Source organism: Oryza brachyantha, chromosome 4 (assembly GCF_000231095.2).
Source record: "Oryza brachyantha chromosome 4, ObraRS2, whole genome shotgun sequence".
In the NCBI taxonomy this organism is placed as follows: domain Eukaryota; kingdom Viridiplantae; phylum Streptophyta; class Magnoliopsida; order Poales; family Poaceae; genus Oryza; species Oryza brachyantha.
Genome location: NC_023166.2, coordinates 8146325 through 8173653, shown reverse-complemented (window position 1 = coordinate 8173653; position 27329 = coordinate 8146325). Strand labels below are relative to the sequence as shown.

The window sequence follows — 27329 nt, the reverse complement described above, 5'->3', positions numbered from 1 at the left end:
TCCATAGACAATTATTTGTGCGAGCACCATTTGAGCAGTCAAAACAGTCAAAGTAATGATGCTCTACAAGATGGAGCGAATATGCAAGTATGCCCCTTGTTTAGTTGTTCCCTAGAGATATCTTGCAAATTTTACATGTCCTGAGGTTATCATCTGTATGAGGGTAAAAAACTTGCAATGTGAAATGGAGGGAAGGGAGTAGACCATGTATGTTTCTTCTGGTTGAATGCCATTAAAGTTTGCTCAGTAAGCTGTACGAACGAGGTCATGTTTCATGATTATGGATTTACGATAGAATTCAGTATCGTTTCCCTACTTTGAACAAACAATAACAGATTGGCCACAGGCCCACAGCAGAGCAGCCAGCAGGGACGCCCAATAAACACTATATAAAGCGATGTTATATTCTTTCATGCTATCACACATGTCATCACACAATCTGTAGAAATAATTTACAGCAGCAGTACAATCTGGTTTGTGCGCCAAACATCATATATACATCACAAAGTAATTACAACCAACATGGATTGGTTACACAAATACAATTCCGAAACCAAATGTGCACAAGCCAACAAATACAGCCAGCTACTTTACCTAATTTGTTTACAAAATGCAAGGTGCGGTCTCCTTAAGCTCCTAAATCATTGGAACAGGCAGAAACCTCATTAATGTAATCTTCCAAAAGCAAGTTTCTCTTCCAAATCAGCTGGACAGAAACCCCATCAATGTAATCTTTTCTAAGCTTAGGAACCTGCATTGCAACAAACATATTTTTAGACAGAATGGAAGATAATATCCTAACATTTCATAACAGGGCATGCAGAAATCCCAGTTGCCTCGTCCAATTTCTGTGTTACTACCTCTTTCAGCTGAACCTCCTGGTTTCAACATCTGGTGTTCGGAAACAAGGGAGGATAAGTCACAGTTTAGAAAAAGAGTTTTACTTCCGTCCTTCCTTTTGTACCTCAAATCGTTTCTCACCATTGGATCTAGCTAGAGTTTTACTTTTTTTTTAGCTTGAGGTACCGGTATCTCACGGTACCAAATCGTTTCTCACCATTGGATCTAGCTAAGTAGGATGTGTACTGTTGGATCCAGCGATCAGAAATGATTTGGTATCACGAGCTACCGGCACCTCGAGGTACAAAAGGAAGAATGTGAGTAAAACTCTTAGAAAAAAGAAACATTTTAGCTAGGTCCCATATATAAATTAACAAGGGTATCTCAATAAATATGTGACATCTAGGTGCCTTATATCAATTAACAAGGTAGAGCTAGAAAATGATCAAAGAAACATTTCAACTAATAAGGATGCCAGATGCAGGCGAGCCCACGAGTAATTTTAGACAGCTAGATTTAAGTTGTTGTATTTCCTTTGTTTTAGAAGAATATTGATTAAGTTTACAGGTGCAACAGGAAATGGCAACGCAAAAGAAGACAATCAAACGCTGGTTTATTGCTTCCATGTTCAAAGTAATGCAGGAGATGTAATTTCCACTGTAAAAAAAATGGTAAATTTAGCCATGAAAAGCAACATACCAGAACCTGAAAAACATACTGATTTTTTTTTTTGAAAACTTCCGGTAAGAACCGGGGGATATATTAAGAAGGAGTGAAATTATGTACAAGAAAAACATACTGATTTAGTTGTAACTGAATGTAGTTTGAGTGCATCACATGAATATACAGGATAAAAAAATTTCATGATATACTAGTAGGCAAAAAAGAAAATCCTGCAGATGGCAGACACTCCTTGAATACATTTTTAACTATATTTGAAACAGAGAACCCAAAATGTTGAACATTGCATTCAGATGTATCAAGCATTCACATTGTTCTCCAATACAGAAATATGTTGATGTTTAAATGTTACCTTTCTTGTGCTCAGAGAACCATACCGGAATATGTTCTGCCAGTTCAACAGAAGACGCCCAAGTCCTATAAACACCTTACGAGAAATGTTCTTGTCAGATAACTATGGTTCACATAGGCAACAAAAAAGATAGAACTGAATTATTTCAAAAGATGGCTTTAGTTATTTGAAAACCATGATAGAACAGGGCCGCATGGGTGGGTCACCGGTGGCGGAGCTAGCGCAAGTGGAGGGGCGGGAGTGGCATCCGACGACGACAGCGTCAACGGGGGAACACCTTGTGACGACGGCTGTGGACTACTAGTCTACGACCACTGCCAATCATTGGCGTTACACCTTCATCCATCCATACTTCTTCAGTAAGCTCATTGAACTCTATTATCACTTATCTACTACTGAGTTTCGGTCAGAATTCTAGCTAACCCATCCATCATTGTGGCCAGGGTAATTCCAGTAGTCGAAGCCTCACTAGTCACTACGTACATCCATTGTCACATTCAATAAACAAGTAGGGAAGTAGAAACTTGCAGGTTTTCGGTTACACATGGGCTCTCTCACTAGCAACTGGAGATTGTCTGCACCTGCAATGTACTTGCTAATGTAGTGTGCCCTACAATTCCTACTGTAACATGTTCGACAAGGAAGCTGTGATGTGTCTCAGAAACAGACATAATGAATGCCTACTAATCACGAGCGTTTAATCAACCATCTACATGGTTAGATCGTGATGTGCATGAATCATGCCGGTCTAGGTGTTCAGGATCCTTGATCCCCATGGTGAAAATGGGGGTGAATTGAAAATGGTGATGAGAGATGAAGCTGACCTGTGGGATGGGCAGGATGACGAAGATGTCAAACTATAGATCCTTGAGGGAGCGGGCGTAGTGCGCGGCGATGGCGCAGGGGTGCAACCGACGACAAGGGACTCGCAGGAGATGTAGGTGAGGCGGAATTGGAGTAGGACGTGCGCCAGGTGTGCCAAGTCAGTGCAGGTAGCGGAGCGCTGTGACGGTGGCAGCGAGACCAGCATCCATGTACATGCACGGTTGGCCGGAGCGGCTTGCGACGGCCGCTACGGACCGGCGGCCGTCGGGCTACCAGACCGATGGGAGTCGACGCGGGAGTGCCATCTCACGGCGTCAGCGTCGATGGGGGAGCGGATTGTGATGGCGGTTGCGGACTGGCGGCCAACTGCCCAACCGGCAACGGGACCGGCGGGCGTCGATGCGGGATGCCCTCCCGACGGCGGCGGCGACGGCATCCCGTGCTGCCCTAGGTCTAGGACAAGACCAGCCTAATCCCCATACGAAGCCCTTAGCACTCTACACTTCCAATACTCCCAAATTACAACAATGCCACAATTATTTTAACCTATATTGTCCTTTTACTGCACTACTACATAATTTAACTATCACATTGATAATCTATCTAAGCCATTGGATTAGTCTTAATGGATGGCTCACGTGCACCGGAGTGTACCTTAAAAAAATCCAAGGAAAATGGAAGGAGCTGTTTTTCTCACTGATTCTGGTGGAACGTTTTGGTCAAATCTCACAGCGAGAAACTCATCAAGATGCAAAACCGATACATACATTAGGAAAATAAAATTCAGAACGACAAATTATGATTGCTAACACCAATGAACTATGCATGCAAACGATCGTTAGCAAACATTATGGCATGGGACTGGATAGCTGGCCCATTTCTATAAGGCTGGAATCAAAGCAAACATGATCAAAACGAACAATGAAGAACTCTGAATGGAAGCAACACAAGTCAGCATAAATTTAGTTTCATATACCTGGGCCCAACATAAAACCAAACAGTAGCTGAAAGATGCCAAGCCTATTAAACTGAATATAGCTAGTGCCTTCATGATTGGTAGAATGAATTCAACACGACAACCACATTGACTTGCATTGTTCATAATTGTACTACCAACCAGAAAATAGATGAGTTCATAGTAGTAGCTCTGTAAGAAGTCAATGGCAGCAGAATCAAGATGATGGATTTGTCCATTTTGCAAAATGTTGCTCTTGAGCTTGACATCAAAGATCAGCAAGTCCTCGCTAGCGATGATAATATGCCACAATCTGAAAAGACACCGAGGAGGCAAGGAAACAATTCATAACCAACTGATCAGCTCAAAATTTACAATTAGACAAGCTATATGCTCAGTGGCAAAGGTTACAGGATTGGGTCTGAGATGTCAGCTTCAGCTCTGCCAGAAAGTAACAAAATACTTTCTAAAAAATTTTAAGAGAGGGAAAAGGATAATACTATAGCAACAAGGTTCTCTAATATGTAGCAATATCCATTTTAGCCTAGTAGCCACCTCATGCTTCATCAACTACATTATCATTTTAGCCTAAGAAGTTAGCTTCAGCTAAGCCAGAAATTAAAATAACATTAAAGTTTGAGTAAACACAAAACTCCAGGTACTTTAACCAAATTATCACAAAACTACAGATTAGCTACAAATTACTCATAAAATTACATATCGAAGGTCTTGTATCACAAAACTACAGAAATTGTGGTTATACTATGAAAGAACTACATGTTTTCTATACTCCTATAAAAAGGAGTAGGGGTGGTTACCCTCACTACAGTTTTATAATTTAGCCCTCAAACTTCTTGATATTAAAAACCAATTAAATATAGATTGATATCTACATATAAATTCAAATTAAGGTGACTATTTCATTTATACTCCTATAAAAAGGACTAGTGGTGGTTACCCTCACTACAGTTTTACAATTTAGCCCTCAAATTTCTTGATATTTAAAACCAGTTAAATATAGATTGATATCTACATATAAATTCAAATTAAGGTGACTATTTCATCTATACTCCTATAAAAAGGAGTAGTGGTGGTTACCCTCACTGCAGTTTTACAATTTAGCCCTTAAATTTCTTAATATTAAAAACCAGTTAAATATAGATTGATATCTACATATAAATTCAAATTAAGGTGACTATTTCATCTATACTCCTATAAAAAGGAGTAGTGGTGATGGCAGTGAATCTGCCACCACCACCTACCCTCAGTACAGTTTTACAATTTAGCCCTCAAATTTCTTGATACTAAAAACCAGTTAAATATAGATTGGTATCTACATAGAAATTCAAATTAAGGTGACTATTTCATATAAGAAAATTTGATAACACATCATAAAATCCGTAGCAAAGCACGGGTATTTAACTAATAGAGATCCAAATTATTTTTTTAAGTTACAAAAGTTGTAGTTTTGCAATAATTGATGTTAAATTTGTACTTCTGTGATACAGTGACTTAAATCTGTAATTTTGTGAAAAAAATTAGTGTTAAATCTATAGTTTTGTGATACAAGCCCTTACATCTATATTTTTTGTGATAGTTTGATCAAACTATGTGTAGTTTTGTAAAGTTTACTCTTAATTTTTCTAGCAGGTAACAGCTGATACTGGAGTTCTTATGCATATTAGCAATTAACAATGCATGGTCAAATCTCATTAAAATAAATCAGTTTCTTATTTCCAATGCCATATATTCAGTATTCTCTAACATAAAAAAACTGTCTTTGTCAGTCAGTGTAACACAAAGTAACAAATATTGCAGTCACATTACAACTACAAAAATAAATAGCATCTGCACAGAAAATGTAGGACAGCAGATAGTCAAGGTCTATTAAATTACCAGGAGTGTAGAAGCTCATGTAGGGTAAGACACTATAGTAGACCCCAGGCTCTTCAACCTTCTTCACCTGCTTTGACTTGAGCTCGATCGTGAATAAGCCAACACCCGTGCTCACGAAGACGAGACCCAGACCCTCTGCAGAGCCAACCACAAATGGTTTACGATCGCCATTGGCAACGGGTATCATTTTCTCCAGCTCGATGACCCAGCATTGTACCCATTCTGCAGCCCCTTCTGAATTCACCTTCCTCGACCACACATAAAGGCTGGAACCCTGAATGCAGGCAAACCCCAGTGAACCATTCTCCATCTCCATGAGGGCCACGGCGTACACATCTCGCGCGGGCCCATCAATCTTAGATATGCAGTTCATGTTCCAGTTGTACTCAATGATTGTACTGTCTTTCTTCCGAAGTGTGAAGTAGATTACATCTCCGACGAGGGCACCTCGCCTAGGCAGGACATACGGCGCAAACAATTCACCGCTATAGATGTCTTGCAGACGCTGTTGTGGGCTTACATAATCAAGAATGATTGGTGTGCTCCACGCACCCGACTCCGACGAGTACACGGTCGCCTTAACGAGCTCGTCATCATCGTCGGTGGCGACGAAGACCACTCGGAAGGGACCGCCATGGCAGTCGAGGTGATCACAGCCACCCACTGGGCAGAACACTGCGGCGGAGTAGATGAGCCACGGGATGCCGGGCTCCGGCAGGCGGTGCTGCTCGCCCGTGACGGGGTCCCACACGATGAAGTACCAGTCGTCGTCGGAGGCGTGGAGGAGGACGCGGCCATGGTGGCAGTCGAGGGCGCGGCGGAAGGCGGGGTCGGGGGAGAGGGGCACGGCGGTGGTGCGGGCGAGGCGCGGGGCGGGGTCCCCCTGCAAGACCTGGAGCCTGTGGAGGAGGCCGAGCAGCGGCGGGGAGCCGTGGAAGGCGCGGTAGCGGCGGAGGAAGCAGGGGTCGCAGACGGCGCGGAGCCACGCCTTGCAGACGAGGGAGGCGCGGAAGAGGTGCCCCGGGTCGTCCGGCGGGAGGCGGAGGAGGATCTCGGAGAGGAGCTCCGGCGCGAGCGAGTCGGTGACGTCGCCCGCCGTCGGCTCCCGCGGCGGCGCCATGGTCAGCGGAGCGGGAGCGAGGGTTTTGGATGGGGATTGGGGGAAAGTGACGGCCACGGTGCGCACTGTCTTGTAGCTGAATTTTTTAAAAACATTTTTAATAAATAATTTTAGTACTGAAAGTCTGAAGTATAAAGAAAAATATTTTCTCTGTATAAACATTTTGGTCTCCTCATTAACAGCATGACAAAACAAGACAAGTTATCTACCAGCTTAGACAACGTTATCTACCATGTTAAACATCATGCGTGGCAGCGTTGCGTTGCTATGTCACCAATGATAGAATGGCCAAAAACTTTATATGCTAAAAATATTTTTCTTCGATAATTAGTAATAAAATTATTTATTAAAAAGTTTAAAAATAAAAAAGTCCTCGTAGAGCTCTAGCGATAGTCGGTTCGTTCTACCAGAAGCTTTTTTAGACGTAGAAGAAACGTTGTTATTATTAGTATATGTTTAATTAACTATTAATTGTTATAAACTAGAAAAATATATTTACTTGATTTTTTAATCAACTTATGTTTTTTTCCAAAAAACGTTGTCTGGTAGTAGTTTGAAAAACTTGCTAATAGAAAACGATATATTATTTCAACAAAGTATAAATTTCCATAAAATACACTGTTTATAACAACGAGGCCTTGGCCCTAACTAAATTAATGCAAACTTTTAGCCTTAACAAAAATTTTGACAGTTTTAATAATATCATACATATGTTTGGATTGATATCATTTTTCTATCTATACTAGTACGAATTGTACATAGGCTATGTTCGGCATCCATGTTTCTAGCCCCAGGTTCTTTCTTTTTTCATGCGCACGTTTATCGAACTATTAAACGGTGTATTTTTTGCGAAAATTTTTCCCCTCCTCTGTTCGGGTTCCATCTGGATCTAACTCTAGTTGTTGTAATGCTAGCTAGTGGTAATGCAGTATTTGCTTTTTTTTTTGGCTAGGGATTTAAGGTGTCGAGATGATACAGGTAAGCAAAAGGCTAATCTCATGTGAAATGGCTCAAGTTGTTGATGCAAAATCGGTCTTTTGTTGAGTTCCAAGATCTGAGGGTATCAGCAATGCCATGTGTTCTTCTTCCTATGTATTTTTTGTTTGTGTTTGTTCAATTAATTCCCATGTAAGCAACGGTGGCAATGCATGCAGAGATCACAGTGAGAGCCGGAGCCAGGCGTGCCTCGTCCGCCGTAAAACACCCCGGACGACGACCTGCCTCGCCGCCGCCGTCCTCTCTTCCCAAGCCGAGCTATCGGTGGCGACCCCCCTTTTCACCGGTAAAGAGATGGAGGACAAGAGAGATTGAGGGTGAGGATGACACCTCAGCCCATATTTACTCTTGCTATGTAAGCGCTTAGTCAGCACAAGTATACTTGGGTTAAAATGTCACGTCAGAGAAACCATCTTTTTATACTGTCCTGGGACCTATTTTAAACGGGATTTGTAAGTTCAAGATCCAATATTTTTGGTATTATGGTTTAGGGATGATTTGAAAACTCGATGTTAAGTTAAGAGACCTCTGGTGAACTTATTCCCCTTAGCATTGAATGCTCAAGATGGCCATTCCATGGCCCATTAGGCCCATGCCCATCTGCCATCGCCTCTACTTGTGCCGTGTGCCCGTGTGTATCAACCAAACCTGCCAGCCACCAGAACCTCTGAATTTATGCTGTTAATGTTATCGATTAATGTGGGAATTTTAGGAGTTTATCGATTCTGATTATTTCGATATTCTTAACATTTATATTCATGTAGAGTTAATATAGGGGATTTTTATAAGGATGAGGAAGATTTATTGAGACAAAAACGTAACGGTAATCATCCAATCAATAGTAGAACCAAAATTGTTTCATTGTCTAAATCCTGACATCCACTATAGTCAACAAAATTCTCTCTCTCTATTCCATAACATTTTATTTCTGCATCTGACCGAAATATTTTGTTTCTGCATCTGCCGAAAGTAACCAAATCGGAATTTTTTTTCACTGGCCGGCGTTTCAACGTAGAAAAGCTATTCCATGCTAAATTGCTGATGGGTTCCATGGAGATGAATGATGATGCTCCAGAGCTGCGATTTTCCATGAGCTTCTTATCTCCTTGCAGAATTTCTTGGCCACTACTGCCAGACACAAAAATTTCCTATCTTGCATCAGTCCCTGTATTGCCATCTCGTCAATTCGTCATGTCTGCAGGCAAGGACGAACTGAAAACTCTCTCCTTGGCCTTCAGAGCCTATGGTAAGACACACGGACAAACAGGCCACAACATCAAGAAAAACACTGACAAAAGCTGACAAAAACACGGTGGAGTATATCTGCATATGTGATCTAGCTAGCAAGAAGCTCTGAATGATTTGCTCACCTCTTTCTCCCAGTTGGTGCACACCGTTATGGCCAGCAGCAACAGCATCTGCACGATGAGTGCACACATTATCCCCAGCCACAGCCCCTGCAAGATTGAAAAAGTATTGTTCAGACTTCAGAGTTCAGAGATCAATTTCTTCTATTCAAAAGAGAGAGAGAATTTGGGGGGAGTTGATGATTTCTCATGTGAGCAGTAGGATCACCATTCCACCAAGATGGTAGACGAAGGCGAAACATAGCGCCGCAGGAATTCCGACAAGGTAGTATGCTCCAAGGTTCACAATGGCACCAATCTTTTGCCACCCACAGCCTCTAGCAACACCTGAATAAACATCAAACAAGGATTCCAGATTTCTCAGAGATAATCATACAAAATTTAGATATAATATGTTCCAAAAACATTCAGATTTCTGTTTGTTATGAGTATCATCCGACCTGACAGAACACACTGCAGGTCGTCGAAGAGGAACGAGACGGCGAGAATGGGCATCATCTTGGCAACGTATTGGACCACTTCCTCCTCGTCGCTGTACGCGTAGCCCCATAAATGGCGCACCAAGATCATTGTTAGCCCAACCATGACGCTGACGACGAGGCCCAGCCCCATCACCACACGGCTGGCCAGACGGGCCGCCTCCGGCCGGCCGGCGCCGAGCTCATTTGAAACACGGGTGCTGAAATGATCACAGAGAATTGTTACCTCCAGAACCAAATCGTAGAAGTTTTCTGATCAGTTCCTGTTTTTGTTTCTGAAACGGGTGTGTTTGTCAGTTTGATTTGATGAAACTGACCTTATGGCTGAACCAAGACCGAAAGGGATCATGAATGCCAAGGAGCCGGAGTTCAGGCTGCAGGGAAATTCAGTAGCTGCGATCAGAGGAGAGGAGGCAAATTGGTTGCCAAGAATGTGCGTTGAAATCATGAAAAACATCGATCGATCGATCGCTCACCAAATGGACAATACTGATGCTTCCAGCTTAGGATTTGGGAGTAGTCCGGAGAGCAGCACAAGGAGCTCAAATGACCACCATTCCAAGCTGCAGAACATGTAAAATTCGCCAAATTCAACACGAAACAAGAAATTTACCTGAAATTTTGAAGAAGAGATGAAACTTACCAGACCATGAGAGCAGAAGGGACAGCGAGCCTCAGGAAGCCGAGCATGTCGCGGAGCGCCTCCGGCGAGAGCCCCGTCCAGGTGCTCCGGCACGCCGGGGACAGCCTGACGTAGGCGGCCAGCATGGCGACGTTGGCGAGGTAGGCGACGGCGTTGGCGAGCGCGGCGCCCTTGCTGCCGAGGCCGGCCCTGTACACCAGCAGCCAGCACACCGGCAGGTGGCTCGCCGCCGCGACGCCGGAGCTGAGCATGACGGGGAGCACGATGTTCTGCGTCTGCAGGAACCGGACGTGGCACTGCAGCGGCCCGTACGCGAACAGCGCCGGGATCATCCACCGGATGAAGCTGCCGGCCCCGGCGGCGATCTCCGGGTCCTGGCCGAACAGGAGGAGGAGCTGCCCGGTGTACGCCCACACCGCGGCGACCGCCACGCTGACGAGGCCGAGCACGAGGATGGCCCTCTGCTTGTAGACGCCGAGCAGGTGGTGCTGCTTCGCCCCGAACGCCTGACCGCACAGCGTGTCCAGGCTGCTCGCCATGCCGGACTGCCGCCGCCAGCCATAGCCGTGAAACCGGTCGAACACCAAGCTGTCAGGCGAATTCAAGAAAACCTGCCCAAAGACGAAGGCTTCGTTCATGTACGGAACGCGTACCAGCAAGCTGAAGCCGGTGACGCCGGCGAAGGAGGTGGCGATGGAGGCGCTGGAGAGCTCGAGCTCGCCGAGGTGGCCGACGAACATGACGGAGATCATCTGCACCACGTTCTGCAGCAGCCACCCGGCGATGAGCGGCCCGGCGAGGTACAGCTGCTTCCTCACCTCGGCCACCACCAAGCTCTCTCCTCCTTTCCTCGCCCAATTGCCTCCAAGAAGAGGCTCCACCATGCTCGGTTGCGCCATGCCAGCTCGCTCCAAGCTTCTTGCTCTGCTTGTGAGATGAGAAGCGAACTAACTCAAGTGAAGATTGTGAGCAACAGCAGCAAATCAGTCGATGATCTGAAAAAAGTCTTTATAAGGACATGCGATTTGGGACGAAACCGCGAGGAAACCAAGGGCACGCATGCCTTGACAGCCAAGTTCAGAGGCTAAAACGAGCAGAGGAAAGAACAAAGATATGTCTTATCCGGCAAACTGATCATGACAGTACTGTTGTATATACTATTAACTCCACACACAAAGAAAAAATGCAATGATTTGGATTGCAAAACTGTCACCAAGTCGCTAGTTTGATTGTTCGTGTTATTACTACTACTGCTATAAAATCGACAAAGCATGTAGCAAATTTACAGTATTTTAAGACTGTTTTTAACACAAAATGTATGGAGACATCATTTTCAATAGTTGGATAAAAATATTTGTTTTTCTAAGGGTTATCGATGGTTACAGTGTAAAAGTATTGACTATCATTTCTATCTTTTCACTTCGGCTTATGTTTATACATCAAATTTTATTTTTAACCTTAAATTTATATTTGATTTTGGGTTTTTTTTATCTTTTCTTATTTTTCAGCTTTGGATTTTAGATCGTTAAGAATACATATATAAAATTTTATTCATAAAATTATTTTTTCTAAAATATAGTGTTTAGCTTTTTTCTAAAATATAGGGGTATATATGCATTACGAAATAGCAGTCACTAGCCTGTGACCAGAGAGGATATTCAAGGAAGACTAACGCACTTTATAGAACTGGATTTAAGGACAAACTGGTCATGACAGTAGTACTACCTGTACCCAAAAAAATGCTGAGCTGTTTAACCATGCTCTCAACTATAGTATATTAAAACTCAATGATCATATTTATTTACCATCAAATCAACGACTAGTGGCAGCATATATTTTCTGCTTGTAGTAGCGTTTAAGCAACGGTCGAGATTCTTTTTATGAACAAATACCGAAGTAGAATATACTAAGCAGTACTATATAAATACTTTAAAATGTATCAATTTGGATGGCAAAACGGTCAGCAAAGCGCTAGTTTCATTATTATTACTATTGTAAAACCTATAAAAAGATGTATGGCAGTTCATTGTATTTTGAAACCGTTTTTTAAGACAAATATCAAACCTTTTAGTTTATGCTTATAAACCAAAATTTAAATTTAAAACTTAATTTTGAAGTTGATTTTGGTTTTTTTTTCATAGTCTATTTTTCAACAATAATTTTTAGATCACTAAGAACACATATATAAAAGTTTTACCTATAAATTATTTTTTTAATCATTAACAGTTAGGTATACGTATAAAAAGCAAAAATACGAGGCTAAGACTGCTATCGCCAGTCAAAGTGAGCCGGCTTCACTGTAACTGTAATATATATTGCAGTCAAAGCGCTGAAGTTCAGTATAACATGGGAAAACAACAGCTAGCTTGGTAGCCAAGTTTAGCAAGTTAACATATAACACTATAATACTGGATTCAACAGTAAACAACGAAGAAATGTTTGCCGATTAGGACACTCTACACTAGATAACCTAATGTGTGGCTATTTCCTTTGCACTACTAGTCTAAAGATGAACAGGCTCATCGTTTTGTTTTTTTAGAAAAATAAAACGAAATATATATTTGCAAACAAAAATATTTTATGGATAAAACTTTTATATACATGATTCTATCGATCTAAAAGCAAAGACTAAAAAAATCAATAAAATAAAAAAACTAAAATTAATTCCAAATTCTAGGTAAAAAAATTAAATTTTGGGTTACAAGCATAAACAAAAGCAAAAAGATTAGGTCGGAAACAAATTATATGGTACTATTAGGCTATGTCCTTATATATGGCACGGCTAAACTGTGTGTCTTTAGAAAATATTTACAAAAGTTTATTATCTCATATTTCTTAAACTAGATTTTTATCTTTTCAATAGTTAATTTCATCGTTTATATCATTAATTAGTTACAAAAAATCAGATAATATTTTATTTTTCATCAACAAAATAACACAGCTAGGTTAATCAACCAGATCTGCTCCTCTTTCCTATGCTCCTATCTCTGTCTCACAGCAGTCACATTTATAAAATTCAAATTTATCCTGTAAATAATATATTTACATAGTGTAAGGGGTGATTGTTTGGTTTATTCAAGGAAAAACCAATCGGTATATTTGTAATTGAGAAATAATTAGAAAATAAAATTTATATATATATGTTCAAAGCGATTTAAAGCTAAGGCTAGAACATAAACTACGATAAAAAAATTTCAAACTCTACTCCAAATTTAAAGTTAAAAATTCAAAATTTTGCTTATAAGTATGAACAGAAACAAAAAGATGGAGCTCTAAAGTTATCCTATAAATTATCTTTCATTTAAATTGAGCTGCATTTTACCCCAACTGAGCACGTACTCTCTATCGCCTTCTTATGTACCGAGTGAAATTTAGCTCGCTTTTCTTCGCAACTAATTAAGTTGCTTATTAAGAGCTAGAATTGTACTTATAAAAGGACCGTTTGAACTTGTGACACGACTATAATTCGAATTAGTAATTGGAAGAGGAAATCGATATTTTTTTTGAACCAGCACATGTCAAAATTTCTGAAAAAAATACCATTCAGTTTTTTTTTTATTCTCTGTTTCTCATGCCTGACCCTCGCGTGCCAAAGACTCGTTCTGATTACGACGTCGACGACCCAGCGTTCAACAGATGCATGCATTTGGTTCAGAGCCACAAGAGTGAGGCGATACTGGAGTTTGACTATTCTGGAGGCATTTTGTTATAGCAGAATGCATTTGGTTCAAAACTGCAAGGATAAGGTTCAAAAGTCGAACGAAACATCTATTTACATTACAAAGTTTAAAGGCTGTTTTAAAAATGAGAGATTTTATGATCCTTACAAAAAAAATACTTAGAGCTATTAAAATTTTGCAAGGAGCCTAATACCTGACGTTACAAGTTCTTATATTTGATTTGAGGTATCTTAAAGTACCTCATTAAAGATGGTAAAAAAGAATCTTCAATTTTTTTAAAAAAAAACGAAAAATGTACCTCTGAACTTTAATACTAACAAAGTCTAGCAAGTGTATCCATAATAAGTCCAAGCGTAACGAAATTCGCAATTTCAATTCCAATTTACTTAGGGAGAAGAATCGACAGAAGAGAAAACAACGAGGCAGGAAAAACTCCTGAAGAAGCCAATCTCTTCGACGCGACACAAATGATGATAAATAAAAATTAAAAAACCGATAATAACCGTGCTTACCGCTACCGCAGGAGGCGCCACTTATGGCGGCGGCGGCGGCGGCGAGGGAGACCGGAGACGGAGGAGAAACCGTCTCCTCCTCGTCGTCCTCCTCGGGCAAGATGGAAGAACGAAAAGCGCTGCCTTGAGTCCGACTCGCATGCAGGAGCAGGACGGACGGACACAAGAGAGGCGAGGCTAGCTAATCATCAGAAAAGATCAAAAGAGAGAGAAGAAAAAAAAAACGGGTGGTGTTTGCTGCGTGCGCCATATCTGCATGTTCGCGCGAGCAACGGGCGGCTACCGGCGGCGGCGGTGGCTGGTGCGGTGCTGGGGCCATGGCTCATGGCTGTCAGCCTGTCAGTGTGTGCTTTTTCTTGGAGATCACGGCTGGATCTTTGGATGCATGGCTGGACAGATACTAGAATCCAGAGCTCCCACGGCTGTTTGGATCTAGTGATTTTTTATAGTCTTTTATCATATTGGATGTTTATAGATTAATTAGGTCTATTAAATATATATGCTAATAAAACTAATTGCATAAATAAAGACTATTTTATTAGACAATTTTTTAAGTTTAATTAATTTATAATTAGCGATTGTTTACTGCTAATCATGTACTAATTAGGCTCAATGGATTCGTCTCGTGAAATAGTTCAAGTATAATGTGAGTTTTATTAATAGTCTATATTTAATACTTCTAATTAGTGTATAAAGATTCGATGTGATATAAACTTAAAAATTTTGGAGGAAAACAGGGTAGGTCGATCGCCGTCAGGCTCCAGCTAGCCTAAATTTTATTCGCTCTCTCTGCTCGATCTGATTGGTTGGTAGTAACACTGTTCCAGGAGCCATCCACTGTATGGACATCTGTTGTTATTCGTCGATAATTTAGGATCAGCTTTGGTTTAATAAATAAATTAATTAATTTTTAATATAAAATAAAATTTAATTTATTTAGTTGAACAACCATCTAAATAGCACGGTCAATAACTCCTACCCGTTTATGAGCATATTCAACAGTTGTTGTCTATTTGACACATATAGATAGCGAAACAGATAAACTAGGCAATAGTTCAGACCGATGTTGTTTATTTGGTTGTTTGTATGTTGTTTAATGCATACATATATCCATGATCAAGCATACATTGATTTTTATAGCATTTTGTACATAAAATAAATAAACTAGTTTTTAACATAAAATAAAATTTAATTTATTTAGTTGAAATAAACGTAAATTTTACCCCTGGGTCGATCCATGCCTCCCTGGGGCTGTGGTGGGCCCAAGATTAAGAAAGTTGGGTGTTTGAAACGCAGAAGGTTAACAAAATTTAGTGCATCCAAAACCTAAACAATTGACTTGTATAATATCAAAACTAAACTTATTCAATATATGAATGTTATGATAGTTAAATAATAGCAATGTACGGAACATATAAAATGATAAAAAAAATTGGTGAAAATGACAGAACTGGACCGAGCCAAAATTGGGTAGAGAAGGGAGATAGCTCATGTAGATACATTGGTTGTTTCTTTTTGGCTAATTGAGACTTTTTTTTTATCTTTTACAGATATAAAAAAGCTCACCTTCTCAGTTACCACTAAAACTTTCGATACCCACCATCCAAATAGCACGGTCAATAACCCCCTACCATTCAAACTCTAGTTGTCTTCCTTCTAAGAATATGATTAATGGTAGAGCTTATTGTAGGCTTAATCTCAAGCCACGTCAACAACAAGAGTATTTTATAATAATACGTATAAAGATACAGTCAGGTGTGGTTTCTTCACTAATGCAATAAAATAATTTTTATTACGTTAGTTTTCTATTTATACACCCTCATGCAAAAAAGTTTTCTTTAATAAATAATCAGAGTCGACTCTAAGCCGTTGTCATGCATGACAATAGCTTTTCTACCTTCTTAATTACCTCTCTTTCCTCTACGTCACCAAATTACTTATATGACGATTAAAAGAGTCAGCTAATAAACCATATTTATACGTGTGCTATAAATTCCCACGAGGTCACGACTACACACACCCCAGCATCAAAAAATCAATACTAGTTGGCAATCTCTGGTGCGTCGCGTCAATGGGAACAGACAAACTCAACGATAGATGCTGCAGCGGCATGCAAGGCAGTGGGGCATTCCACAGAACCAGCTATGTGAAATCGAGATTTAGGGTGTGTTTATAGTTGGTTAAAAAGTCATATTGGATGTTTAATTGGATGTTGGAAGAGGTTTTCAGATATAAATTAAAAAAATAAATTTTATAGCTTACCTAGAAACCGTGAGACGAATCTTGAGTCTAATAAATCCGTCATTAACACGATGGCCCAGCTCAAGCACAAGATCACACACGCGATTGGAAATTCTAACCAGAAGGCAAACACATGAATACAAGGACGCACGCACAAGAATTTTTCAGCGCTGCACACCAGCGGCTAAAGCAATGCACTCTCAGTTCTCCACTGCACTTAATCACAGGACACTTACATGCTTAAATAGCCACACACACTTGCTAATCAAGCAATCACTCAACCACGATTTGACCGCACGACCCGGCCATGCACTCTCATGGCTAACCACCCACTCACTAACTAATCTACATGCAAGCTGCACTTTCTTGCATGCAAAGTACCACTAACAGCCGTGACTTGGCCACTCCTCCAAGGCAACGCGCAGTAGCTGCATGTTTTCACTTGCATGCAGCCTACAATTATCACTACATACACTCACTCACTTGCTCCTAGCACATGCAACTAACTCAATGCTCAGCAACTCAACTCAGTAATAAAATGAAAACAACAAGATAAATCCTAACATAGCACATATGAGTTGATGTAGCACTTATGGTTAATCATAAACTAATTAGACTTAAAAGATTTGTATAACGATTTCCCCATAACTGTGCAGTTAGTTTTGTTTTTTATGGCTAATATGATGGCCGGTTTAGTTCTCAAAAAACTTTTTCCGAAAACATCACATCGAATCTTTGGACACCTAAATAGAGCATTAAACATAGATAAAAAGCAAAACTAATTGCAAAGTTAGGGGAAAATCGTGAGACGAATCTTTTAAGCATAATTAATCCATGATTAGTCATATGTGCTACATAACTCACATGTGTTAACGATGAATTAATTAGGGTCAAAACATTCATCTCGTGGTTTCCAAGCGAAATTTGTTTTTTCATTTGTATCAAAAGATCTTTTTCGATATCTGGTCAAACGTCTGACGTGACATCCAAAATATTTATTTCACAACTAAACAAGGGCAGGACCAACCAAACGTCCGGAAAAAAACAGACTCAACCAACAGATACAACCATACACTACACGTCCTATCACACATCAGCCAGGCTAAGGGCTTCTTCGTGTCATAGAAATTTTATACGATTTTCAAAGAAAACATTTCAATTCCTCCATTTTTTCTTTAAAAATTCATTCAAACTGAATAGGTCTTAAAGAATATTCAACTATTAACCAAACACGCTCAAAAATGGAACGGTGCTGTAGAGAATCCTCACCGGCATGCGTCGCAAAACGCCGGTGACCACGATACCACGATAGGGTCTATGTCGTGTCATGTGCGTTGCATCTTCCATGGGAAGAGACAGTGGTTCGATCGTTGTTACACAAGATGGGGGCATTCGACACCACCACTTACGTGAAATTAAAAGAGTTGTACTTACAAAATGCATTCACTATCAGATCTATCGCTAAAATATATCTTGCATTTAGATCTCTGCTTAGCTAGGTTTGACAAAATTAGAATCTGAAACTCCACTTACAAAATTGTGTTTTTTTGGACAAGAAGCTTTGAAATCCCATTGGATAGAACTTTGAAGAATTCTATGGATGTTCGACCGTTTGAGCTTAGATTTTTTTGTGGTTGGTTCTTCTATGCATCTAGGTGAATAAAAAATATCAAAGAAATAAAATTAAATTAAAAGTTCTTTCTCTCTTCTCTTCACTGGAGAGAAGAAGCCTTCCAATACTTCTCGTATTTGTTTTGTAAGTAGTCCCTTGCTCAGTCTTAAAACGATCAGCTATAGGGCAGTAAGAGCAAACTCGGCGTATTATCTATCCTATCATCCATCTTAATAATAGATGATGTGAGAAAAAAAAGGTTTCAGCAAGTCATCTATTCTATCATCAAAAAATAAAGTATCATTCATATTAAAATGAGAAACTCCAAATATGGATGTTTTATCTCTTTTCTCTATATCTCAAAATCCAATCACAAGAGGATAGAGCGATAACAACATAAGAAGATGTGGTCGTAAAATATTAATAAAATATATATGAATGATGTAATGTGAAGATTATGTTGGAGTGATATTTGATATGAATAGAGAATCTATTTTGGATGGTTATACAAATGATAGTATGGATGAGTTGTTAGGAATACTCTAAGGGGCTGCTTACAAAATGGTTAGGCCCTCTCTACCTATCTGTATTAGCAATTTTGCAGATGGCCTCGTCTACGTGATAGAACGCCTAGTAGATGGGCGGTGAGGGACTAACTGCAAAATTCACACTCTATGACTATCTAACCATTGCAGTCACATTTCTTGTCTATGACTATCCAACGATCGCACATCACACTTCTTTTGTCGGTTGCCGCGTAGTATGCCACGGCTAGCCAGTGAGCATTTTATATTTCACGCCCGCTGCTAGGCGTTGGGGGTTAGATTTGCTATTTTTAAAAACAATTTTTTCTTGATAATAAAAAATGAAAAAAAAAATAAAAATCTCTTTTAGATGGGCATCAATCTCGGCCCATCCACAGTCCATGCACGGCCGAAACCCAAACCGCCCTCGCCTCCTTGCCGCCAAAACCCATCCCTCCCACAAATTCCCCAACTCTCTCTCTAGCCAAGAAGACGCCAAGAACGCAAGAAGCCGGCGCCTCCCCGCTTCGCCGGCCACGGACGGAGGCTGCGGTATCATCAACTGGATGGAGGAAGGGGTCAGCGATGAGGACATACCTCCCCTGGCGCGGCCGCCGCGGAGGGCGAGGCTCCCGTCCCCTCCGCCGACTCCCTGGCCGGGCGGACTCCCGAGGTCCCCCGCCGCCTCGGTGCGGACGCGCGGGAGGAGCCCGACGGCGTCGCCGGGTGCCCCGTCGAGCCCGACGTCCCCCGCCGCCTCGGCGCGGACGCGCGGGAGGAGCCCAGCGGCGTCGCCGGATGTCCCATCGAGCCCGACGTCCCCCGCCGCCTCGGTGCGGACGCGCAGGAGGAGCCCGATGGCGTCGCCGGATGCCCCGTCGAGTCCGAGGTCCCCCGCCGCCTCGGCGCGGACGCGCAGGAGGAGCCCGACGGCGTCGCCGGATGTCGCCTCGGGTCAGCGATCTGGAGGCGCTCGAGCCGACAACGGGAGCAGCAGCCTCGTCGAGGAGATCATCTCCTCGCTGAGGGAGGGCGCCTCAAGGGAAAGATTGTTCGCGCCGTCGGATGGCGGCGGCGGATCCGCCGCCGTCACGCGGAAGGGGAAAGAGAAGCCCGGGAGTTTCTCCTTCCCGCAGCTCGAGGCGCCGCCGGCCGTCGTCGACGCGGCGGCGGTCGTCGGCCATTTCGCCAACGTCGAGGCGGAGAGGAGGGAGAAGGCGAGGGTGGAGTTCTTGGACATGACGATGGCAGCGACGGCCGGCGTCCGGTTGGGGGAGATCAAGAGGGCGCTCCTCGTCGACCGGAAGGTACTCGACCTGGCGGGGCTGGAGCGGTGGCTGCGGCGGTGGGAGGCCATCGAGGAGCTCGCGTGGTTCACGGAGATGTGCGCTGACGACGACGAGGAGCGCTCGCCGGTGCCACATCTCGAGCTCTTCGACTGCGCGTTCCGGGCCCTGCAGGCCGCGCGCTCCGACGAGCCCCACCGCGGCGCCGATTTCAGGAAGTACTGGACTGGTTCGGTGTCCGTGCCGGAGTTCTTCCTCTGCCCTATCTCCAACAAGGTCATGGAGAATCCGGTCGTCATCTCCTCTGGAAAGGTGCGCCAAATCTTTAACCTTCTTCAATTTATTAGCATGTTCTTGCGCTGTTCTTTGCCATTACACTTGTTCTTGGATAATTCCTACTATTTTCTTAGTGCTGGTGACAATGTGGAAATCTTTTCTTAGTGCGATCTGTCTGCTTGTTCAAATTTCTGTCTGTGAGGAATCTGCAATGTTATTGTTCCTTTGGGTTCAAGATTTCCTCTTAGATTGTTTGAATCAAGTTCCGCCTGGAATCTTGTTATGTTATTTCTGTTAGGTTGATTTCAGATCCCCTGTAGCTTGTTCTGAAGAACTTGATTAAGTTTGTTTCAGAAAACTTTATGCTTGCTCCTTTGGGCTTGGTAGCAATGTGGAAATGTTAGTGTTCTATTGGCTTGTCAGTGTCTGTCTATGAGGAACTGAGCTCTTATCTAGTAACGCTACTGTTAGTTTGGATTCTAGAAGCACTTTATTTTGGATGTCAGATTTCCTCTTAGATTGCTAAAATCAAGTTCTGACTGGAATCTTCCCTTAGGTGCTATGATTACATGTTCTGGAGGACTTGATTCCAACTAGAGTTTGTTTTGTTTCAGAAAACGTTATGCTTGCTCCTTTGGGCCAAAGGATATCACCAAACAAAACTATTATAATTTGCAATTGTTGTTTTTTTTACATGTTCTCTTTAAAAAGGGAAAGAAACATAATCTTGATGGGACGAGTTCCCTGAAGTACACCATTGTTGTGGAGTTCCTGTCTTTCATCATGTAGATTTCAGCAATGGCCTTTTATAGAACGCAATTCAGAGATTCAAATGTGATTATACGTGAAAATGGAGTTTTTTGTTGCCTGAGTTTGATCCTGCAAGATGCCTTGAGTTTGTTCAAGTGATGCAATGTAGAAAAATCCATATGTTTAAATTGTTTGATCATATATTACAAAGGATTTGTTTTTCATTATATATCTCCATTTGTCCTATTAAATCTCACCATAATTTTTCTAACTACTGTGCTTCTTAGTCGGTTAGAGGATTTATCTCTTTCGTCAAGAATAAAAGAAATCATCCATGGTGAATATTAACTCCTTGATTCTACTTGCTTTTTTTTTATCTCACTGATAACTGACTGCATCTGTTCTGTGGCAACAGACTGTTGATGTTTTGGCATTGGATAAATGGTGGAGCGAAAACAGACGCGTTTGTCCAGTAACTGATGAGATTCTCGACGACAACATATTCATCCCCAATATCCTCATCGCGCTGTGCATAACGCTATGGCGTAGAGAAAATGACATTGCAGATGTGACGGCAATTGCAGAACCAGCAAATATATCTTCTGATGAGGAAGCCTTGTTGAATGAAATCAGCCTCTTGGCTCACTCCCCTAGCATCTCTGACAAAACTTTTGATGCCATTTTACGCCTGCACGAACTCATGAACAATGCTCAGTGCTCGTTCCTGCATCTGCTCGGCCGAAGCCCAGGCATGATCACAAAGCTTGCATGCATCTTACCAGAGACATGCCTGGACCCTGACCCAGAACTGGACGGCATTATCCTCAAAATCATCGCGAAGACAGCTTCCTACAGCCCCAATAAAGTGATATTAGGAGATGATCGATATGCCATACCCGTGCTGATTGCAAGGGCATTGCTAGGGCCTGTGGCCACAAGAGTCAAGTGTGCTCAAATCCTTGGGTTGCTGGCTGACAACTACTACAACAAGATCAAGATTGGTGAGCTTGGAGGATTTGCTGCACTGATGGAGCTGCTGCTCTTGGTGGCAGACAGAGATGTCAAGCAGACGGTGGCAATGGCAATCGCCAGTCTCTGCGAAGCACAGGAGAACTGGGGCAGATTTCTCAGAGAGGGAGTAGCAGATGCTGCTATATCCTTGTTGCGCGACGACAACCTGGTGGACGAAGCCCGCAGCATCTTGTTGCAGGCTAAGGGTTTTGAGCTGGCCATGACTCAGATTCTGGATAAGCTGAAATCATTTGTTGGTGATGACAACTGCGAGAAGATGATTGAGAGCCTCTGGGATACCTTCATCCAAGCGAAAATTCAAAGGTGTGTCAACATTGCTCGTGCATCTGCCTCAAAAAGATCAGCCAGTGACACATCTTCTGAAACATCTTCTGAGGGGATTTTGGAAATGCCTATAGATACTGATTTAACAGAGCAGACCAAGAAGGATATTAGGGTCATTGTTTCATGGCTGCAGAGGAGGTCGTTCCACCCTCGGACATACAGATACATAGGTTGATCATCGGCAGGCCAACATGTGTGTAGGAACAGGAGTGTAATTGTAGCTGGGAGTCATACCTGATTCTTTGACATAGCACATTTTTTGTAGCCTGTACATTACGGTAGCTCAACTCAAGCTAAAGAGTTATTCTGATCTTTTCTGAATGTCAAAAGGATAACTGATAGTATTTGAACATATCATTGTTGTACCGTTCCAGTGTGTATAGCTGAAAAAACTGTATTGATGAATTGCCATTCCACAGTCCTGATTAATATAGCTTCAATGGATGTGAAGTTTAGCTACATACTTCCAAGTCTTAATACAATTGGTTGGCGTGTCTTTGGCTAACTGCAAGCATTGGAGGTCAATATTGAAATCCTTTTCTCTGAGATAACGTATGAAATTGTGTGCATTCTGACAAATCTGATCCTTCCATGTCAGATTAAAATTTGAAACATACATAACCTTGAGTCTTATCTTTTCGTTTTTGATTATGCTTATAAACAAAAATTAAAATTTTCAACCTTAAATTTAAAGTAGATTTTAAGTTCTTTTTATCATAGTTTTTCCAGTCTTAGCTTTTAGATCGGTAAGATCATGTATATGAATTTTTTATTTACAAATTATTTTTTCCCTAAATAAGCCAAACAATCACTCTCTCCTCTTATATATAACATCTCAGTGCAGTTGTCTACCTGTAATACAAGTTGTAAACAAGAGTCCAGCTCCAGCTGTTCTCTTGATGCACTGTTCAATGTCTGAAAACCGCTGGCCTTGATGCAATGTAGTTCAACAGGTGGGCAGCAAATCTCCCAAAATCCATCAAACCGATCTCATTTTGGCTTAACGGACTAATTTTTTTTAATGAAAGTCATCTAATAAAATTTGCATGTCCAATTGCTTAATCACCTATCTTCTATCAAAGCCATCCAACATGGTTTATTGCCATTATCTGAAAAACGTCTTGATCCACTTTTTTTCTTCTTTACGAATGACATGGCCATGGTGGATGATGGATCACAGAACATAACGTATGTAATGGCCCATGCATGGGAGGCTATGTATATTGAAAGGGCAACTCTTCAGTGTATTTTACTGGTAGTATTTATACTACCAGTAAAAAGGGGTGTTTTTATACTTTGTTAATTACTTGATTAGTAGTATTTTATAATTTTTTTATAATAAAGACCACAATAAAAACGACAATATTATCCCTTTAAATTTATACTACACCTAATATTATTAGTAGTATAATTTAATCACAGTCATCCGATAAAAATATATCAATGATATGGAACTATGGATTAAATTCTACTACCAGTAAAATGCACCGGAGTCAGCTACGTATTGATATCTAATTATATACGTATATAAGGTATTTTATAGTATCCTTAGAATGTTATTAGAAGTTACCATATTTTCTAGTGTAAAATTTAATATATCTAGATACAATGTCTTAAGGTGCGAAACATTTTTAGTGTAAAATTTGATACTTAACCGTGGTCAAGCCCCGTGGAATTTCTCATGTATATAGCCTAAACAAAAACTGTGGATTGTCTCTCATAAGCGTGCTAGTATAGGAGTATATATATATATGTAATTGGTGTGTGTTCTAGCTTAATTGGTGGAGCTATGGCTGAATTAGGCTGCCTTGGGGACGTAGTTGCGCGCCCACAGCTGCCGACCGTTGATGACCAGCTTCACCAGGCGTTCCCCGCCGAGCACCGCCGCCGCCATCGCCGGGCGGCGGAACACGACCCTTCCGTACGTCGGTGGCCCACCTGCCGCCGGCGTCTTCTCCATCATCACCTTCTCCAAGCAGTCGCCCCACCTCCTGCAGCATAAGTGGAACAGTAGTTTCGGTTAGGGGGCGGAACATAGAAGTTCAAAGAGTAAGGCTAAGTTAATGTAGTATTATCTATTTTTAAATTTTATATGATACTAAAGGAATTATGAACTAGGTCTAGTTCCGCCACTAGTTTCGATTGTCAAAACTACAATTTTCTCTGTAGTTTGAAAACCATGAATATATAGAAAAAAGTCCTAGAAAAAAAAAACTCAACCAACCTGTGGCTGCTAGCCAGGGGAATTTAACTATTTGCCACTATTAAAAGTGACAACTCTTCAAATGTCATTTTTACGTTTGGTCTTATATTTTTGCCATCGGAGAGAGGAGATTGTCTAATATTTTGCCAATTTCGTCTACATGGCATGCCACATCACCTTGCCAACATGGACATGATGCCTAAAAAAGTCTATTTTGCCCATGGTTCAATGTATTTGATCTCCCTCTCTCTCCGTAGTTTGTATTCAGGATTTTTATTTTGGTGATTCAACTTATATAATTTTTTAACTAAATAATATTTTTATTTATTAGAAAAATATTTTTATATAAGTTGAATCACCAAAATAAAAATACCGTATACACCACTATGGAGATCAAATACGTTGGACCATGGGCAAAATAGACTTTTCTGGACATCATATCCATGTTGGCACTATGATGTGACATGTCATGTAGTCGATAGTGACAAAACATTAGACAATCTTCTCTCTCCGATAGCAAAAATATAAGATCAAACATAAGAATGACATTTAAATAGATGTCACTTTTAATAGTGGTAAATAGTTAAATTCCCCACTAACACTGGTTGTCAGTTGTCACACATAAGAGAATTTTGTGAATGTCACCATGATCCCTCATGACTTGTGAAATAGTACCATAGTATATGCCGTCGGCGCACCGATAAATGTTACCATATGACACAAACCCTAACATATCACCTTCATTACATTTTCTATTACTAAAGTCGCAACATGGCCATTTAATTACCCGCACGCACACAACCAAAATGACCAATTTCTTGTATATGTCTACTTTTTTAGGATGGTCAGTTATATAGTATTGGACTTTTCATCCTCGTCCTAGCTTATCACTCCTTTCAGTTTGATAATTTCTATCATTTTGAACAACAAAATGCTCTCCAAAATTTATCTACGAATTTCCATTATATTAATATATTATATACAAAAATGTATTTCTATTAAAGAAATTTTTAGACCCATTTATACATGTTATCCTAGTATAACAGTTTTCAAACTAAATATTTTAAAAAAATATTTATAGTCAAAATTTTAAAAGTTTGACCTTAACCATATCCAAAATGATAGTAATTACCAAACTATATGGAGAATTTCTTTATATTGGAATTTGAAAATTTGACCTTCAAGTTTTCATCTATATATAACCTGGATTTATATCATTCAACCTCTGAAAAATAGTTAACTTTTAACTTCAAATTAAAAACATTTCTTTTCCTATGATATCAAAATACAGAGATTTAAACTTTGAAATAAATATTCTAATAATCTTAAGGAGAAAGATAAGTAGATAACAGTTTCCTGAATCCATAATTTAAAATGTTAAGGTTGGAAAGTTTTCGAACAGCACGAGTGGCCGAAAAAGCTAAGGGCAACAATATGATTTTTTTTTAGTTTTAATATCATAGGTGATTGTATAATAATTTTGCTTTTGGACTAAGAAAAAGAGGCTTGAAAAATGGTATTCCCAAATCCCAATATGAACCGGAATGGTGAACCCATAAATGCATGGTTTCCCAACTAATCGGTCAAAGTTTATCGCATGCATGCAGTAATTAAGTAGCACTGCTTTGAGAGTTGGAGATGAGCTACGTACTCAGTGAAGTACTCTTCGATCTCTTCGCGCGTTAATGGGAACCCCTTGGAGAACGTGACGAACAGCGACCGGCAGCCGTCGTCCCCGATCGCCGCATCCGCCGGACCCGGCGCCAGGTGAGGGCGGTACGGCGCGGCCAGCTTCGGCGGGAGAAGCGCGCCGCCGGTGCACCCGCATTCCTCCTCGTGGCGGCGCAGCAGCGCGTGCAGAGAGTCGTCGAACACAAGCGCCCCGACGCCGTCGAGCACCTCGGCGACGCCGCGGCGCGGGGCGTCGTCCGGGACGAGCGCGAAGAAGCGGCGGACGTCGACGCCGCCGCCGCCCAGGATGGACGAGATGAGCGTCTCCTCTGCGCCGCCGCCGCAGCAGCACCGCGTGAGCTCCAGGCTGGCGGCGGCGGCGCCGCCGCCGTGGAGGACGGCGCGTGCCTCGGAGACGAGCCGCGCGGCGTCCTCCGGGGTGCGTACGAGGCGGCGCGCGCGGTCCACGGCGTCTACGCCGGCGCCGGCGCCGGCGCTGGCGCTGTGGTGGTGGAGCCACATGAGGAGCGCGACGGCGTTGCGCGCGGCCGCGCGGGGGGCCCCCAGCGAGAGCAGCAGCTCGTAGGCGGCGCGGTCGATGCGGTGGAAGGCGAGGACGTCGCGTACGGTCGGCTCCATGTCTCAGGCTCAGGGCTGGCGCGCGCGGCGGCGTCGTGGCGTGCGGGAGGGAGGGGTTTTGGTGGCGCCGGGATACGACGAGACGGAGGGTCGCGACGGCCGCCTCCGTTCAAACGACGCCGCGTGAAGTGGCGGGAGCGTACACGAAAATTGGCGCAATGGTGTTGGATTCGTTCAATGCTACACCACGCTATTGCTACTGCCTCTTCCGTTCCATAATAACTTTATTTTTTCTTCAATTGATCATTCGTCTTATTTAAAAAATTTATTAAAAAATTTAAAAAATTAGTCGTATAGAAAATACTATTTATGTTTTATCATCGAGTAAAAATAAAAATATTAATCGCAGAAAAATTTCAAATAAAACGTAGAGTTAAAACATTTTATCAAAAAACTGAAAAATGATTATTTTCTTTTGTTGCTAA

At 41.8% G+C, this 27329-nt stretch overlaps 3 protein-coding genes across 9 annotated transcripts; 1 reads left to right on the top strand and 2 right to left on the bottom strand.

Moving 5' to 3' along the window:
* Window positions 1–400: 400 nt before the first annotated feature.
* Window positions 401–6701, bottom strand: LOC107304061. Of its 5 annotated transcripts, XR_005811707.1 has the most exons (5): window positions 5550–6701; window positions 3675–3966; window positions 1874–1948; window positions 861–891; window positions 401–751 (listed from the first exon to the last, which is right to left on the bottom strand). XR_005811707.1 is itself a non-coding variant. In XM_006653248.3 (2 exons), the coding sequence occupies exons 1-2, from the start codon at window positions 6667–6669 to the stop codon at window positions 3929–3931; spliced, it is 1158 nt and encodes a 385-aa protein (XP_006653311.1). In that variant the 5' UTR covers window positions 6670–6701; the 3' UTR covers window positions 3118–3928. The 5 variants fall into 5 exon arrangements, 1 of the variants encoding a protein (XP_006653311.1); XR_005811705.1 differs by having other exon boundaries at window positions 401–891; XR_005811708.1 differs by lacking the exon at window positions 861–891.
* A 1788-nt stretch (window positions 6702–8489) lies between these two features.
* On the bottom strand, window positions 8490–16793 carry LOC102706185 (protein DETOXIFICATION 16-like). Of its 3 annotated transcripts, none has more exons than XM_040523684.1 (9): window positions 16609–16793; window positions 10808–11101; window positions 10155–10699; window positions 9988–10074; window positions 9829–9885; window positions 9473–9711; window positions 9241–9359; window positions 9036–9122; window positions 8490–8906 (listed from the first exon to the last, which is right to left on the bottom strand). In XM_040523684.1, exons 2-9 carry the CDS (start codon window positions 11051–11053, stop codon window positions 8847–8849), a joined length of 1440 nt encoding a protein of 479 aa, XP_040379618.1. In that variant the 5' UTR covers window positions 11054–11101; window positions 16609–16793; the 3' UTR covers window positions 8490–8846. The 3 variants fall into 3 exon arrangements, with proteins under 3 accessions (XP_040379618.1, XP_040379617.1, XP_040379619.1); XM_040523683.1 differs by having other exon boundaries at window positions 10808–11078; XM_040523685.1 differs by lacking the exon at window positions 16609–16793 and adding an exon at window positions 14347–14533 and having other exon boundaries at window positions 10808–11078.
* A 2787-nt stretch (window positions 16794–19580) lies between these two features.
* On the top strand, window positions 19581–22807 carry LOC102709172 (U-box domain-containing protein 9-like). Its single transcript, XM_006653247.3, has 2 exons — window positions 19581–20321; window positions 21451–22807. Exons 1-2 carry the CDS (start codon window positions 19581–19583, stop codon window positions 22564–22566), a joined length of 1857 nt encoding a protein of 618 aa, XP_006653310.2. The 3' UTR covers window positions 22567–22807.
* The last annotated feature ends 4522 nt before the right edge of the window (window positions 22808–27329 follow it).